Source organism: Aythya fuligula, chromosome 20 (genome assembly GCF_009819795.1).
Source record: "Aythya fuligula isolate bAytFul2 chromosome 20, bAytFul2.pri, whole genome shotgun sequence".
NCBI lineage: Eukaryota > Metazoa > Chordata > Aves > Anseriformes > Anatidae > Aythya > Aythya fuligula.
This window is the reverse complement of record NC_045578.1, coordinates 8,460,794-8,478,245: the sequence shown is the minus strand read 5'-3', so window position 1 is coordinate 8,478,245 and position 17,452 is coordinate 8,460,794. Positions and strand designations below refer to the sequence as shown.

General features: G+C 41.6%; 1 protein-coding gene across 1 annotated transcript in view; it reads right to left on the bottom strand.

Moving 5' to 3' along the window:
* Window positions 1–17,452, bottom strand: part of PPM1E (protein phosphatase, Mg2+/Mn2+ dependent 1E) — a 65,728-nt gene that overhangs the window by 11,633 nt on the left and 36,643 nt on the right. Inside the window, exon 2 of the mRNA XM_032201170.1 lies at window positions 1,258–1,376. Coding sequence (XP_032057061.1) covers window positions 1,258–1,376 — 119 coding nt within the window. The remainder of the gene's footprint in view (window positions 1–1,257; window positions 1,377–17,452) is intronic.

Genomic DNA, 17,452 nt, shown 5'->3' with positions numbered 1-17,452 from the left:
GGAGGCTTAGTCAACATTTCCTTGGAGACTGTCAAATATTTATGCAAGTCTCAGAGATCTCAATTTGAAATTAATGAAGGCTGCTCAGCCAGAACAATGACAAATCTGTTCCATTTACCTGCTCAGCAGGAGGAGGCAGCAGTGCCTACAAAAGGGAACCCATCACTTTTTTTTTTCCTCAGGTTTGCAAAGGCCTCTGAAAAATACATGAGAATCTTCCTCCTCAAGTAGCCAGATTTGTATCTCCTACTTAACCCCAGAATCTTTTGTTTGTTTGTTTTAATTGGGAATGAAGGGAATGGAGAAAGTGGCTTGGTGACAGTAATTTCCAGATGGAACAACAGAATTCCTTTCAATACATGTGAGGAACACTGATTTTTATTGTAATAAGCATCCCAGAAATTTTTTCAAGGCTGTTTGTTTAGTCAGCAGAATTCTGAAACATTTTAATGCATGGAAGGTACTTGGCCTTGAACTGGATGCTGCAAAAATCTTGACAGCTAACAAAGATAAATGGAGAAAAGGAAATTTTCCTCTTAAGGATGAAACATGTTTATACTACCCTGTGCTGAAACTATAAAAAAAAATAAATGCCATAGTAAAAACTACACTGACAAATAATTCAGAATTAATTTCTCTCCTCCTACATATCTTTGACTTTCCTCTAAGAATGAAGGAGAACAACTCATGCTTGCAAGCAAGCAGCAGGAGCACATAATCACAAGTGCTTGTAAAGAAATTCAGGGCCACCAGATACAGTCCTACGCTTTATGGAGATGCACTTAAAATAATATGGAGATGCACTTAAAATAAAGGATTGACTTACACCTGGTCTTACGGAGCAAAAATTAATAAAAGACACAAGTACAGCCAGAGAAAGGAACAGATAAGTAGAGAGAGAAAATGTAATGGTAAAAGTTGAAATTACACAGGTTAATATTCAAAAATGAGAAACCTCTGACTAAGAAACCAGCCACTAGTGCTATCAGGAGAGGTGGTGAATTCTCCATTCATCTTTTTATATCACAACAGGGTATTACTTTACAAGTGAAGTTAGTCCAATCTCGTTCAGCTAGCTGGTAGCAGGAGCTAATTTAGGGAAAATCTAGTACCAATCACGTGGTGGACTAGATGGATCACTAAAGACACTGATGACTTTAAAACCTATGAGTTATCTGCAAGACAGTCTGGTACCCTATATAAATGAAAGATCCATACCACATAGAATTGTACATTAGCATGCACAGATGTACTTACGTATGATCCCATCGGCGTTGTCCACATGCTTTGGTAAGTAGTGTGCTGAAAGATCACTCTGAAGGACTTCATCTGAAGTTGCTCTAGCTAAAGCAGCGGCCAGAAACGAAGGGCAGTTACTGAAAAAGAACAGAAATACACATATATTTAGCAAGGTAACTTGCAGTCAGGCTGATACATAACAATGCATTTCTATAGACAAACTGGAATGTGGACCTTGTCCAAGCCTTGTAAAAATTCTGAGTCTTCTTTGTCAAACAGCACTGCAACCCTGAAGCAGGAGCTTCTCAAGCTCACCACAAAGATTTTAGTAGCATCGCATCATTCTTACATTCCTTACGTTTTAATGTTCCATTTCTTAGTCTTTATTTGCTTTCCAAATCTAGACTTGTCTCCCCCCTGCAGAGTTTGCCTTCAATCCTTGCTTAGTGCACACTTTCTACGTGTGCATTACACACACTTATCTAAAGCCCCTTCTGTCTAGCTCCTCCGAAGAAATGGAGTCAGGATTCCAAGGGATAAGAGAAGTCTTCAGTTTTCAGTTTCCAAAACCTTACCAAGCAACACTGAGTCAAGTTAAGGCCCATAGGAAGTCTGAAGTTGACTTGCATAAGGTTAAAAGGGAATTAAGCTCCCTTGCGAATGTTCTCCATCAAGAGAAAAGTGGCTTTAACTCACTGTAGCTTAATTAGAACTGATAAATTCCAAGGTTAATTAATCTATAGCAAACCGAGGCCACTTCAATGTACATTTTCTCATCGAAGAGGAGTTTAATAGCCCTTCATTTATGCATACCTGTGTATTACCCATTGGTCTGCCTTAACTTTTCCAGGCGTCTCTTGCTGAGGCAGCCTGAAACTTCCAGCTTCCAGTTATCATCAGGGGGAACAAGGCCCTGCTGAGATGTGTCCACCCCTGCAGGACCACACAGAGACAAGAGCTAGCTCTAGTCTCAGAAACAGCCCATCTGCAACAGAATCCTACATCAGCTAGCCCAAGGAGCAGGCCAGCCATGAGCAAATGCACTCGCTGAGCCTATTTCTCTGCTTGGACCCAGTAAGTCTGTGCGGATGCTTGCACCACGAGCAGAGCAGAGGTGCCAGCCTAGAAGCATCCGTCCAGCCAGGTCTGGAGTGGACAAACCTCCACAATTGAAGCACGGACCGGTCAGGCCTTGCTGGGGGGCCTGCAGAGCACAGAATGGCCGCTGCTTGCGTTCCCTCATGGTTTGGTGCCCAGGGCAGATGGTTGCACTCGGGGCTTTTCTGAGAGGCTGTTGCACCCTCGTGTTTTCCAGATCCTTCATACCAACTGTTGCTACAAACAGCAGGGTTATGTAACACATTCAGGAAACGTACACAAACGGAGTCCTCTGACCCGTCTTATTCGCTATTCGACGCGTCCATCAATTATTTAAATAGCAGATTAGCAATAAATCTCTCTTTCCTGAGTGATGCGCTGTCACCAGCCGAGCTCCGGCCCTTGAAGTTATGCAGAGAGCCGCTCGCGCCGCGTTGCTGCGCCGCCAGTAAGAGCATTTCCTCGAATTAGCAGCTGAGCATTCCGCTCACGCAGCACGGCCGAGCCTCAACGTGCGCGCTAATGAAGCGCGACTGCTTGAGGAAATCAGCTGCCTCGGGCTGGCTCTGCCCAGCACCACGCAGGAACTCTGATCCTATTTACATACGGCAACGCCTGGTGCTAAGAGTAATCAGCGAGAGGAAAACACACCGGGACCTCCTTCACTTCTGGCACATGTAGAAGCTGATTTTCTATCTAGTCTTGTCTGCCTTTATTTAGCTCACAAAGAACAGGTTTTTCACTTCTATTATTAGCTCCCATTCCCCAGAGCCGCAGTACCGGTTGCTGTTCGTGTTGCATGCAATTTCCATGTTACAACAAAAGCGAGAGATTGCGATGCCTGGGACAGAATAATTATGTCAGCAGTTAGCAACACCACCAGAGCAGTGTTCTAAAAAAAAAAAAAAAATCCAGAGCGAGATTATTTATTATGGCACAGCCTAAATAAAGCTCAGCAGAAGAATCCACGCTGAAAGCATTTACAAACAGCAGCCTCCCTCAGACGGCGCTCGCTTTAGGCACCCCCGTACTGGGACCAGCAGGAGCCCGCGCTCGTCCCCTGCCCAAGGCTCACCCTCAACAGCTCAGCGCAGAAACTTTTGGGGGAGAACCAAACTTGTTCCATGCCTTTCAAGAACGGAGACAACGGATGCTAAAAGGGACACTTGGGACCTCGACAAAAGAGGAGAAGGACCTCCAGCCACGAGCCCCTCCGCTGCATCCGATGGGGCTGGGAAGGGGGGAGGCCACGTCTCCAAAGACACACAGCCATGGGCACTCGTAGCTGGCACTTCAGATGCTGTTTCATGTATAGGGACAGATTGCAAAACCAAAAGGTGCATTTACAGCCTGTGCAGCTGGACAGAGTGCTTCCCCCCTCAGCTCCAAATGCTATTTACGTGTCCCTGCAGCAGTTGCACCCAGGAGCTCTTTATCTAGCCAAAGAATGCATTTCCATTACAATACTAAACCTACACAAAAAGCCACTAAAGATGTTATTAGATAAATTAGAGGTTTTTAAGTACATCCTTCCTGATTCTCTGGCAGTGTGGGCATGTTTAGAACACCCACAGTTGCATTGCAGCAATCCTGGAATAACTCTGCTAAGGTAATAAATCAAACCTAAAAGTGGGCAGTTTCCATCAATTAAGTTTGAGAAAAACAGTCTGAAGTGGGTTTGACTCAGCCCACAGATTATTATGTTACCAGTTTAACACACAACTCTTCTCCTTGCTGATAGCGTTAAAGTGGCAAAGATTTTCCAAACATTTTCTCTGAGCTATTCCTCTGTGCTCTAAATCTAATCCAAGGTCTCCTACTGGAGAAAAAAAAGAGATGACAAATTTAAAATTCTCATTGCAGGAAAGGTCACCATTGAGGTTTGAGTGACTTATCAATTTTGATAGAAAAGGTAGAGAAAATAAATCGGCTGAAGGCTTTCCTTCTATGTCTGGCCACTCTTTGTCCTAATAATAACAGCTGCCTGCCAAAGAATTAATTGCCCTTGACATTTGTTCATCACAAAGCTTCTTATGTAGCCTTTATAGGGCTGTGCCGTGTAAGCAGCAAAGTGACCAGATGCAGACAGATGATTTCCTCTTCCTGATTAGCACGACACCAAATTCACTTCTCTTACTTCGCTTCTGAGAGGGCTTTAGTTGAATTACTTCTCCCCTTCGAGGAACAGCAGACTGAACTGGAGCTTTTGACTGCTTTTAAAACAGATTACATCTTGAAGTCAAAGTGCTAGCAGGACACTTCATTATTGCTACACTGAGACAAATGAAGAACCAGGTCTGGTATCTTTGGTTTTAGAGTGAAAGCGAACACTCAGACAAGTACCTACCACATCCCCCAAACCACCACAGACCCACACTCCAAAGATAACTCCCTCTAGTAGTCCTCAGCTGTCCTCACCTCTTCCGTCACCCAGAACAAGTGGCTGCAGACAGGATCCACGGGGACACGGGAGGTGCTTTGTGCCCAGCTGCTGGTGCAACCAAGGCTTACCTGCTGGCTGGCTGAAAAGCAATTCTTCCGCCCCGTTCCAGACATTCAAATGTTCTTAGTCATGAAGTTGTGGCAAACTGAAAGCAGGAGGGCACAATCTTGTTTAGCAGAGAGCTGCGAGCTAGAATACCTACGACTATTCATAGCCATGCCACTAAATCAGGAGCTGACCTTGGATGTGTCACTTCACCACCCAGACCTTCAATTCCTCACCTACAAACAGGGGATGATAAGGGCACTTCCTGAGGGAGAGAAGTAGAGGAAGGAAGGCTGTAGGAGGCTTAATTCAATGTTCATGAAATACTCTGAGATTTCTAGATAGGTGCACAAGTGAAGGGAAAATATCAAGATGATATTTTCAACCTACACAAGATTTATGGAGCTCTCAGAGCTTTTTGTGCTCCGTATTCTCTGTTCTCATCTGCTGCCAGAAGTGCTAAAAGGAATACCCAGGCAAGTGGGAGCTCTGGACAGGCAGGTTTCATCTCACGCAGGCAGCTAACACGGTCATAAACAACTGCACAAAGTAAACACATTTTGAAGCATCTCAAAAATGAGAAAACCATGAAAGAAATACATCAAGTTCTTAAAACTTGGTAATGCTGATGTTTCTGGAGCATTAGCACCGCTGATGGAAAAACGATGCTACAGGCACATTACTGCCCCTGACCAAAATACATGATTGAGTGCCACCAGAGCTGAGAATGCTTAGGCTGTCATGGTCTGGTGTAACTGATGAGGCATCACTAACTCAAATAAAGCAAGAAAAATGGACTGAAATGTACTGGTGCCTTTCAACGGCCAAAATGGCCAGTAAATCACAAAACATACAGCGTTCCTATTACCTCAAGAAACCCATGACACTACAGAACACCAATTGTTTTAGGTAGAATGAAACATGATTTAAATAGAAATGCTATTCAATCTGCTGAAACACAAAACAAATCCACAGGCACACGGGGTAAAACATCGTATCTAGTTTCACACAGCAATCCAAGACCAAGAACATGACCTGAAAAGAACCAAGTACAGCACATTCCCATAAGGCCTATAATTTACTGTGTTAGTAAAAGGCTTTACAGGGATGACAAGCTAACGGCACCCTTTCCAAATACATTACACTGGGGATGCAGTTTGGTAAACACTCCTGTGTTAATGTGGCCTGCTGCAAGTTCTTGTTAGAAAGCAAGTCCTGCAAGAATTCAATTTAAGAAAGCCCTCATTTGTCCCCTGCCTGTATTTACAAAACACTCCAAAGCCTCATGAGACTTTTTCCAGATGGAGCTTCCGACGCAGCCTGGAAGCTCTTTGAAGAAGCCTTTAAAGTCTTTATTATTGAAAGTTCCCATGCTGAGAGCTGCAGCAGTAACGAGCAGAGAAATTCTTTGGGAAGGTCCTTTGGCTTTTTCCCCAGCCCTCTGTTCAGCCACCCCTCGTTCCAGCAGCCAACCAGAAAGACAAGGTACGAGCTGAGGATTTTCTGGTTGTCTCCCAACTTCCTTACGTCAGACAGCCTCAGAGAGGAATATTCTGTTAAGCAGTCATTAGACCCCACACCGATTACGGGTGTATGCTCTAATTACGCCAGCCAGATGCTATTTCCAGCTCCTGGCTCTGCAGGTTCTCCTCTCCTTACTCACAAAGCATCGCCTTCCCCTGCAAGCTCACCACTCTGCTCCGACCTGGGCTGTTCTGCTGCTCTGCACAGCAGGTGAAACTTTTGAAGCTTATTCAAAGCCTTGTCACAATGGACAAATGGGCTACATTTTTTTCCTAAAACGTAGCAAAACCCTGCTCTAGATTTTAGCTGCAGTGAGTTACTAAAACAAGCAAGCAAGCAAACAAAAAGAGAAGAAAAACAAAACCAACAATGCACCTCTCAAAAGATTGCATAACCAAAGCTCCTTGAGAAGTCATTTGAGCTGGCAGTGTTGAGACAGTAAAGATGCTTGATAAATCTGTCTGAAGGAGCTGAAAATGTTCTACACAAGGAAGCTGCTTTCTATAGGCTTCCCCGAGACAGCTGCCTGGCCACATTCAAAATGATTCTGTCCTTGTGGTGACAGTTGTGAGCAGCAGAAATATAATACACCACCATTACAAAAACACACTGCTTCTGATATGTTCACCATGCCTATATTCCACACAGCCACTGCAGGGGTAAATAAACATTTATATTAGTAAATATTTAACCTTTTGCCTTGCACTCACTGCCACATTCTGGAGCATGATCAAGTTTATATCGATGTTTTCCTACAGATAAGTCTATCTTAACTAGATATAAAAAAAAGAGAGGTGCACTGCTCATCAGGTAACATCTCCAGCAGCTGGATTGAGATGCACCAGAGCGCCCCTCAGACTCCAGCATTTATTGCTGTAGTCATTTTGTAGTAGCCGTATCTTAGTTGTCAAAGCATTTACGGTGGCTATGATCTCAGAAATGTCCTAAAGGCTTCACAGATAAATATAGCTAATGAGAATAAAATTCCTTTTGTAAGAACAATATTTTCCCTTTGCAAATTCTTTTTAGGCTCTTTTTAGGACGTTTTTGCTAACGGTGAATAATACAAGTTCTCAATTGACTTGCAGCCACTGAAGGTCTATCTCATAAAACAGAATAAAACCTTACATTAAGCTCTTATTTGACAGCTATTACTTAGAGATACTTTATAGTCTCTCTTTTAAATAACCACCTTAAAAAAAAAATAAAATAAAAAATCCCTTGAAACAAGCCGTTTACTGTCACTTGTTAAGCACTATGAAGAGATTCAAAGAGATTGGTTTTCACTTGCTCACAAACTAAGATAAATTACCCTAACCTGGGAAAACATTCAAATTCTGTCCTTGTTTTCTTTTTTTTAGAGATAGGAAGAGTCAATAAACTGCTCTCTCTAGTAAAGTATATGTGAAATAGATATGAATGGGAAACTCTGGGAAATTACGTTTGGCGATCAGATGGGAAATTTGCAGAAACACACAACTCAATTAGTGCGTGTTGGCACTGATCCCACTAAAGGGCTCAGGTGCTGCACTCATCTGTCATGTTTTTTTGCTAGGATATTATAGATAAAGAAGTAAAGAAAGCAGTGTGCTGCATGGCACAGCAAACCACCTAATAATTAAAAAAAAAAAAATAATCAGGAGAGGGAGCAAAATTAAAACACTGGCGCAATGCTGAAAAAAATTGCTCATGAAAGCGTGTTTGCAAAGCCATGGTTTATCTACCCCATCACCTGAGCAGCTGGGAGAGCTGCACAGGGCTCCCTGAGCCCTGCCTCCAGCCGAGCTCTGCAGGGACACAGCTGCTCCGACTGCCAGCCCTGGAGGTCCCGAGGCAGCTGGCTCTGGGTTTGTCTGTGGGTGCCAAACCCAAGATCGGGGGCCTTTCCAGCTACACCCCCAGCCTCTCTCTGTTTCAGGACACTACGCAGGCTTCCTAGCACGCTGCTTGAGGAGTTAATCAGGGGCAAGAGAGGGGGGCACTGCCCTGGACAGGCACTGTGCCCCCAGCTCCGCATCATTCCCACAATTGCACCGCGAGCTGCTCACCCAGGAGCTGGGTCTGGCCCTCCAGTGCTGCCAGACCAACCCCACCCGTACCTGGCAGGGGCCGTTCTCACCTCCCCTGCCACCAGGTTTCAGAAAATGTCTGGTATTTAGTTGTCATTCGGACTTCAACCCCGCTTTCAAATTTTATTAAACCTGGCCTGCAAGGGTGAGCGGATTGGTGGGAGGACCCTGGTGGGCAGACAGATGCACAGGTGTAAAAGCCTTGTTCCCTTACAAGCCAGACTTCTGAAATTAACTTTTGGAATGGTGTCACTAGAATTTCATCCTCTGATACAGGTCATGAGAGGAAACCCTTGACTTTTAGCTTATGCTCTTCAGTGTGTGAATTAGACTCAGTCTAATCCATGTTGTGCTGTGCAGCAAGTCTCTCCTTCCTTCCTCTGAGGCCTACGTGCACATGACAGTGCAGAAAGCTAAGGAGACACAAGCAAGACAAAATAAAAAGTCAATTCTGTCTCTGTGACAAGGTACAATGTCACATAGGCTAGTGTATGTTTAAAAAACAAATGCTACCGACAAAGCGTCCACCCAAATATTTGTGATTTTGTGACTGATGCCAAGAAATGATTGACGTGGAAGGGATGACCTGTGAAAATCCAAACTACATAAAGCAGCTCCTACAGAGCTGTTTTGCTGAAGACATTATCTGTATATTGTCTTTGAAACCTAACTACGATTTCTCTAGCTCATTCTCACAACATGGCAGTTTTGAGGTTACTTCAGTATCAGGCTCTGCAGAGCTGATGCCACCTGCATTAAAGCCTGCTTTTAAAATGACAGAAGTTTATAATAACATGAAAAACCCTTAAAAAACGTTCAAGGAGCTGAAAGGAAAATTACTGCAAAAAAATGAATTCCCAGAAGAGACGCTATGATAGTTTTCTTCATTACATCAAAGTGCTGAAGATATAAAGTTTGCTCTTCAAATCATATTCCAGGACTAGAGTACTTCAGAGGTGCATTACACTCCCCTGCTATCATAAGAAAGGTAAACCTAAACTTCGAAGGAAGGCAGAGAAACTATTTTACTACAGAAATGGACCAGAATCCAATCACAACTCTGAGCAGCTGAGGCTGCCTCTATGTATTAGTCTCTTCCTGTCTAAATTAGTCCTTTCCTGTCTGAGCAGTAGGATTCTGAGGGGTTGGACAGTTTTTTTTTTCAATTTTACTTACTGCTATAAAGCATACTTTAGAAAATTGAAAAAAAATATAACAATTTTTTAAAAAATACCATCAGGTCACTTATTTGATAGGCATTTGTTATAATGCTTAGATATCTAGGGCTCAGCTATGTAAGTACAACTACATAGTCAAATATATATATATTCACCCTATCATTAATTAATCAAAATAAAGATTATTGGCATCACCCAAACACCTGAGTCACATGTGACTTTCAGGAATTTACACTGAAACAAAGTATTTGTTGTTGCTGTTGTTATTGTTTCACAGGGATTAGCTTGAATATTTCCAGGGTGCTTTCTCTGCTCAAACAACTGCTCACCATCGGAGTGACACACATACCTCGTCACCGAAGGCTTCTGGCTGCCCCTCCAAGTCCCCGTCACTGCCTACTTAGTGTCCCCATGCTTGGAGTGGCAACGGAGTCTGCATCTATGCAAGATGCACGCCTACCTGGAGGAACACATTTCTTAACTGGGAAACCAACGTCAACAACTATTATCTCACAGGGAGTTTCTCTGCCAGGCTGGGGCCTGTTACAAAGCTCTACAGGACATTAAAAATGTCATTGATTTCTCTCTCTTTGGCTCTCAGTCAATTTGAAAGTCAGCATAATTCAATATCTTTCTACTAGTTCCATTAGCAAAGAAAGGAATCCATGCTTCAATCTGCGCTGCCTTATTGGAAAAAGTAATTTAATTTTACATCTGAAAGCGTGCCAACATCAGCATAAGACCATACATAGTATACATAAAATTTAATTTACAAATTCTGTATTTTGTCAAGCTAGAATGAGACGCTGACTAAAATCAATGACAGCGTCTGAACTCGTCCTGAAGATATTTACACATATTCTTTTTATTTCAGGTACTTTATGTCCTAGCTGGAGTTTTGATGATCTCTCCTTACTACATTGTATTAATGACCTACTAGCCAGAGCAGTTCATCTTGCAGACAATGTTGGTACAGCAGGCATGCTTTGCCTGAAAAGTTCAGACATACCATTTACTTACCACTACTTCATCTCCTATTTTTTCTCCCTGCTAAAAATACAATTTCATTGATATTTCCCTTAACTTGAAGAGATATGCTGTATACAGTCAACATGTCCAGAAACAAAAGTTAAATAAGAATCCCTCAGTGTAGAATATCTATTTTATCTCAGATCAGATTAACATGCCAAAGTTCTCTGATTACTAGCCAAAAAGAAAAATGTATTCAACTGTGTAGTAGTTTGCTTGATTTCAAACAAATGAAACAAAATGCTCTATAGCAGTACATACTGCTCTCTTCATCTATATCTCTACTGCAGATCATTATTAAGGCAAATAAAAGTAAAATGACTTCTCAAGAAAAAAAAAGAGAAAGAGGACAATGAATCTACAGTACCCATTCAAATAAACTGCTTACACCACACAAAGCTATTCCCCAAATAATTGTGCCTGTATTTATTGAAATATTTGTCTTCATGTAAATGAGAAAAATAAAAGTTGCAGGCCAGGCTTTTCAAATGACATTTGATCACTTAACTTCTTTCAAACCCTTGGACAAATATCAAATATAAGGCAAAACACAGCCCGGAAGATTTACGACCACTGAGTCAGCAGAGAACATTCTCTCTCCCTTCTCTCTCTGGTGAGACACAGTTCATCGTACAAATGGCTTGGGTGTTTACGCCAGATGTAGGATTAGATAATTAGTCATCTGAGTCCTGGATGTCAACTCTTTTGTGATACAGAATTTATTCCAAATGCACCATTTATAATCAGTTGACTTGCAAAAGCATTCTGGTGTTATACAGTAATACATCTTATGATGTACAGCCAAATATCTGCCACTCCATAGCAACATATTCTATTTCTGCTGTAGCAATACCCTGCCTGAACTTAGCCCTTCCAATGGCTTCATTTTTTGTCTGTAGGGTAGGGATAATGACAGTGACCTTTGGAAAGCAGTTCCAACTCTAGTGGTGAGTACTGCCAAGGAGGAGTGGGTATTAGTAATTAATCCCAAATCAGGGAAGGAACAGGAGATCTGCAATTCACTTGCACTGATCGCCAGAAAATATTGCTGCTCTTTTGCCTACATTTCTGATATGCCAGAAAATCAAATTAAAATGAAACACGAAAAGTCTATACATCTTGAAAAATCATTTGAGAGGTAAACAAATAACTACAAATACATTCAAATATTAAACACCGGGGAAAACTAAAGATTTATCCAGAACTTCAATTTCAAAATTACCAACACTGATGTACACTGAACAAGACACTAAAGGGGTAAATGGCTCTAAGATCTGAGCGCATGCTCTTTTACAGGAATAAACTTTTGCTTACTTGGGAAGGATCACAACCTAATTCCCCCTGTCACTTACCCTCTGCAGAATTGCAAAGGATATTCATGGTAGGGTTTTAGTTATTTTTCTTCAAAGGACAATCAAAATGTTTTAGCTACTCTGTTTCACATTAAAGTCCCAAATGCATTCTATTCTACTGAGCCACATAGTTATTTCAATCATTCTTAATAAATAACAGTTGCCAGTAGTAGTTAAGCCAACAGATCTGAATTATTTATAGTGCTGAGGAACAGAACAGCAGATAAAATGCATTAGGGCCTTTCAGTTGTTCTTGCCTGAATGACACAATGGCAGCCTTCAGACATTTTTCCAAAGGCTGGTGCTATAACACATTCTGCTTCCAATCCCGATTTAAAAGATTTTCTACAGAGAAAACAGCCAAACCTACCACCATCCATCTTCAGTGATCGCATTCACAAAGAGCGGGTAAGAGATCTGCCCAAATATAGTACAATACCATGGATTTTAATTTGATTGAACAGGTCATGTTCAAACTACTCTCTTGTATTATTCGACAGGACTTGGTTACTTAGATGCCATTTAGCATGGCTCTGTTTGCTAACAGTTATGTATGTTAACAGTCTAGAAGCACCTCATGACGTTGAGCTCGGTGTTTCTCTTTTCCTGTGCCTATATTCCTTCCTTCCTTCTGCTGCAAAAAAGCACAGCTATCATCTCCATTTTACAATGGCAAATCCAACTTCACATTGAAGAGTGGAATGTGGAAATCCCAAGCCTCACCCTTCCTCCATGCCGAGGGTTTTTAAGAGACCAAATCATGAAACACTGGACACGGGGAAAACAACAGGGAAAGAAATTATCTCAACTACACCTGACAAATTATGTCAGCCGCTCTCGCTGAGGTTATGCTCTTTGTGGCTTAAAAGATGCATTCAAGTATCTGTCTGGAGTGACGGATGGGATGGAGTACCTCTGCTGACCTCTGTCTGGGTAGAAGCCTGGAGGAACGTCCTGCTTCCCCACCATGTACGCACATCACAGGGGACTGCACCAGTGCGAAATGCTCTACGCACGATCGATTCACATGGAGAAGCGTGCCCACAAATGACAAGGAGAGATTTACACGCAGATGCTGCAGAGAGAACTGGGGGAGTAGTTGTAGCACCATAAGCTTAAGCCAAACAATTTTCCTTTTATAGTTCACCTTCGCTTTCTATATGGATCTATTTACAGCAGGAAATGCTGTAATTTGTAGTGTTTCCGAAGAGTAAAATGAATGAAAAAAAAGAAAACCTGGAGAGGTAAAAATAAATTTAAAAAAAATGAAATAAGCCAGAACAAAAACCCATCCTCTACCCAAAGAAACAAGGGGAAAAAATCACTTTGGGCTCATGTGAGGGCATTAAGGCATCTGCAAGTGGCCCCATCACGTGCTGGATTGCAGGGATGAGCCTTAGTATCCAAGCTGTCAATCAAGCAGGCTCAAGAGACACGGCTCTCGGTGGTTCCCTGCTCCCCCTTCCTTGGCCGAGCTTCCCAGCTCCCCCCGTTCAGAGTTATTTAAAATCTACGCTCATTTTACCGAGACCGCTGCGTTGAAGATGCCATACGTCACAGGGGTGACCATGGTCAAAACAAGAAAGCTTCTGCTTTGGGTAAAGCAGGTCCTGAGCCTGCAGAGCACACAGCTCGCCTGCAGTGTGCGTCTATATATAGCTCCTTTTGCGCACAAAGGCTATATGAATTCATTCTGAACAAGCTCAGGATTTCAAACAAGTCTGCAGTGCTTTAGCCTCTCCCCCATCCCAAAAGGTACAGTGAATTATTTAAAACCTGGAAAAGATGTTCTAAAATTATTTCCAGCACCACTTAAAAACAAATCTGTATATGCATTCCCATCACTGTTATAAGGTCAGATGAAAGTAAGAGCTGCCAGCTTTTACAGCTATGGCATTACAAAGTAAATCTTGTAAGGTTATAGGCAATGGTTTTCTACTTTGAACTTCTCCACACAACTTGGAATCTACCTGTCCAATCACCAAAAACTGGGGCTTTGTTTATGCAAAAGAATCAGCCTTTTCTTAAAGACTTACTTGTGGCATTTTATTTTGTACAAGCAATGCTGGATTCACCCACTCATCTCGCCCACCTCAGGGGCGATAATGCTGCCCCCATCTATTGCGGCTCATGTAGAAATAACCCAACACCTCGTCTTTCTCTCTGCCCCCCTCAGGGAAGACTTATCTTTTCCCATAAGTTTATTATTAAACCTGTGATCTCTTCAGCAGGCAGACAAGCTCTAAATATAAAGAACGACTGTTACATAATGCCTCAAGAAAGGAGGCAGCAGACAACACCCTGTAGACAACACAACCCTGAGCAGCAGAAAAGTGGAAAGGGGGTGAACATCTGTGTTACTGTCTTGCCTTTGCCTAGTGCCTGGACTCAAGTCCGTCCTGTGCACAGCAGAACATGGAAGCACCTAATATATGTGTAAAACTTCATTTTTATTTTTATGGAAGAGAAGCAAATGCAAACAAGCAACTTGATCTGGAGGTTAATTCAGGATCTAGCAAAAACTTACTCAGATCAGAAGACATCTTCCCCAAACACAACAGAACTTGTTTGAAGCTCCCCGACCCAGGACTGTAAATAATACACTAGTGAGGACTGACTCACCCACGGTGATGAGTAGGCTCAAAGCTTCTTCAAACGGAGCAGCGTCACAGTTATAATCAGCAGTTAAGAGAGTTACTTAGGAGTCACACTATCAATTACAATGCATATTCAGGGCGTAAGTGATATGCAGACAGAGAGAATATGAAATCAAAACATTAATAAAAAATAAGGAACCTTTGGAGTCAAATGATTATCTTCTATATCTACAGTGCTTTATACATACCCAAATGATTTATCATCTAAAAATAAACGATCACTTCTACCAGCATGACGTGCAAGTTACCTTGGATGAAAACCAGCACATTGCTAATGATGGATAGAAACATTACACAACTGTTTTGAACAAACAGCAAAAAAATGGTCCACAAAACAACAGGAGGAAATCTCTATGGAAATTTAAGTTTTCTGAGCTAAAATTTAAGCACAATAATGTGAATATCATCTTGACTTACTACAGCCATGATGGGATTTTCCATGTAAATGTGAACAGTAAGAATTATGTGTCCACCTCCATGTCTCATCCTGCAAACCACATCATCCTCTCATCACTCTTTGGCATCATACTGAGACACTGACTTGAAAATAAACACTCAGTGTCTGTATCTGAAATATAGACACACGTTTATGGGTGTGTCTGTCTGTGTATTTTAAAATATGAACAATCACCACAGATTCCTTGGGAAAAGGAAGAAATAAAAATACTAAAACAGAGAAAAGATCAAAAGTCACACAAAAGCAGGTAGCTAACCCGGGAACCACATCATTAAGTCACTGTGCCAAGTAATTGGAAATAAAGAAACTCAATCAATTCTGCTCCCAAAACATGAAGTCAGTACAAACTCTATCAAAGATACTGGCCTCTAAAAAGTAAAGAAACACAAAGAGGCCCCTTAAAAGCACAGTTCTGTACTAAGGATAGCAGTAAATTAGAAAAACAATTATATAAGCACAAAAGAGCAAAGTCAGGAGGAAGCAATGAAGTAAGGATGAAATTCAAGTATGTTTTTTTAGCTGGAGAATTCTGTGAAAGAGTGCAGACAGACCATGAAAAAAGCCATGAGTATAAGAATTTTTAACTATCAATAGAGCACCAAATGCAAAAAATACAATAAAAATCTGTATTCTAAAACCATACTGAAAAGTAGCAATGAATTGTTTTGGTTGGACTTAGCTGTAAAAGGCTGCTAATAGCACGCAAGTGATCCATCAGAAGTACAGTCAGGCTGCACAAAGACTGCCCCTAGGGCAGATAGTTTTCAAATAAAAATACAGGTGGTACGCCCGCATGAGTGAGCTTTTTACTGATGCATGGAGTCAGCATAAAAAGACGCAACTGTGACCAACTGCAATTGGTTAGATTGAAAATAATATACCAAGAAAAGAAAGATTAGGAACACCAGCTGAGCTCAGAGATAACACAGGAAAAGTTACTGTTAAAGCAAGATTTAAGTTATAATAACACAGCGGTGGTAAATTGGAAGATGTAACATGATAGGAGACTACGCACTGCTCCCAGTGCTGCATCTGACAAACGACACTTCTTCCAGCAAATCATTTAATCTCTACACATCCATCTATCTAGGTGTCAAATACGTTTATTGCCTTCAAGCTTTGGAGAAGTACCGTGAAATTTAATTCATTAATACCTGGAAACTGTGTTTTAATGCTTAGGTAGAAGGTGCTGGGAAAGGACACCACATTACCACATTAAGACTGCCTAATAAACTGAGTGCACACTTAGAACAAGGATTGCATAATTCCTGTTCTGGACCATACACAGCACGGTCCCTCAGGTTTTATGAGCAGTACCAAACTAGTTATATTTATACAGCAAAACCCACACATGCTTACAGGCTATGCTAACACGCAGGTACTATCAACCTCTGGCTAGCACGCACAACAGCAGCAGGAAGAACGCAGCAGGATGATCCTTGGCATATGGATCTTTGCAGGAGCTGGAAAAACACCTTACCAAAAATAAAGTCAAACCATTCAGGCCTATCTGTGCTTTCCTCCTAAAAAAGGATTTCGGCAGGAGCAAGGACAAAATGCATCCTGATAACAGAACAGCATATCAAATAGGAAAAAAAAAAAAAAAACAACAAAACAAAACAAACAACAAACCAATTTGCTTATTAAGAGTAACAGTGTCACTACTACAGAACTAAATCTGTGAATCTTGTGTTGCTTAGGTATAAAAACTCAAAGGTGTTTAAAACCACATTTCATCATCTGTTCTGCAAAATAACAGGCTGAGGTGTGTTTCGCACCTGTTCTTCTATAACATCTTCTGGAAAAGGCATTCAAAATTGTATTTGCTTAGTGAGATCCTCATCTCCCTCTCCCGCTCGCGCTCTCTCTCTCTCTCTCTCTCTCTCTCTCTCTCCTATTTCAATTTCTGTGCCCCAGGACTTCCTCTTTTCTTTCTCTTGGGTTACTGTTGTAGGATGAGAGGGTGCGGTCACAAACCAGGAACATCAGTGCTCTGGTGGCATAGACAATTTTGCATTTGCTCCAGAAATATACAGAAAATAAAGGAAGAATCCTGCTTTATCCATGTGGTCAAAAATATTATTCTAAAATCTTAATCTAAAAAGTACTAAAAAAAAGCAGATGGAAAAACTAAGGGTGTAGGAAAAAGTAACTTAAGTCCAAATGTTTCCTGAAGTTACTGCGAATGAAAAGTTAGGGACTTGATTTTGTATGCCCTGACAATGCTCAAAACTTCCAGAAATCCAAACGAAACACCTTGGGTAATTAAACTCAGTTCTTCCCTTCAGTGTGAGCAAAAAGGAAAACCTTCAAACCTTTGTAAATGTGAAACACTGTAGATTTTTCTATGTGTAGCAAAAA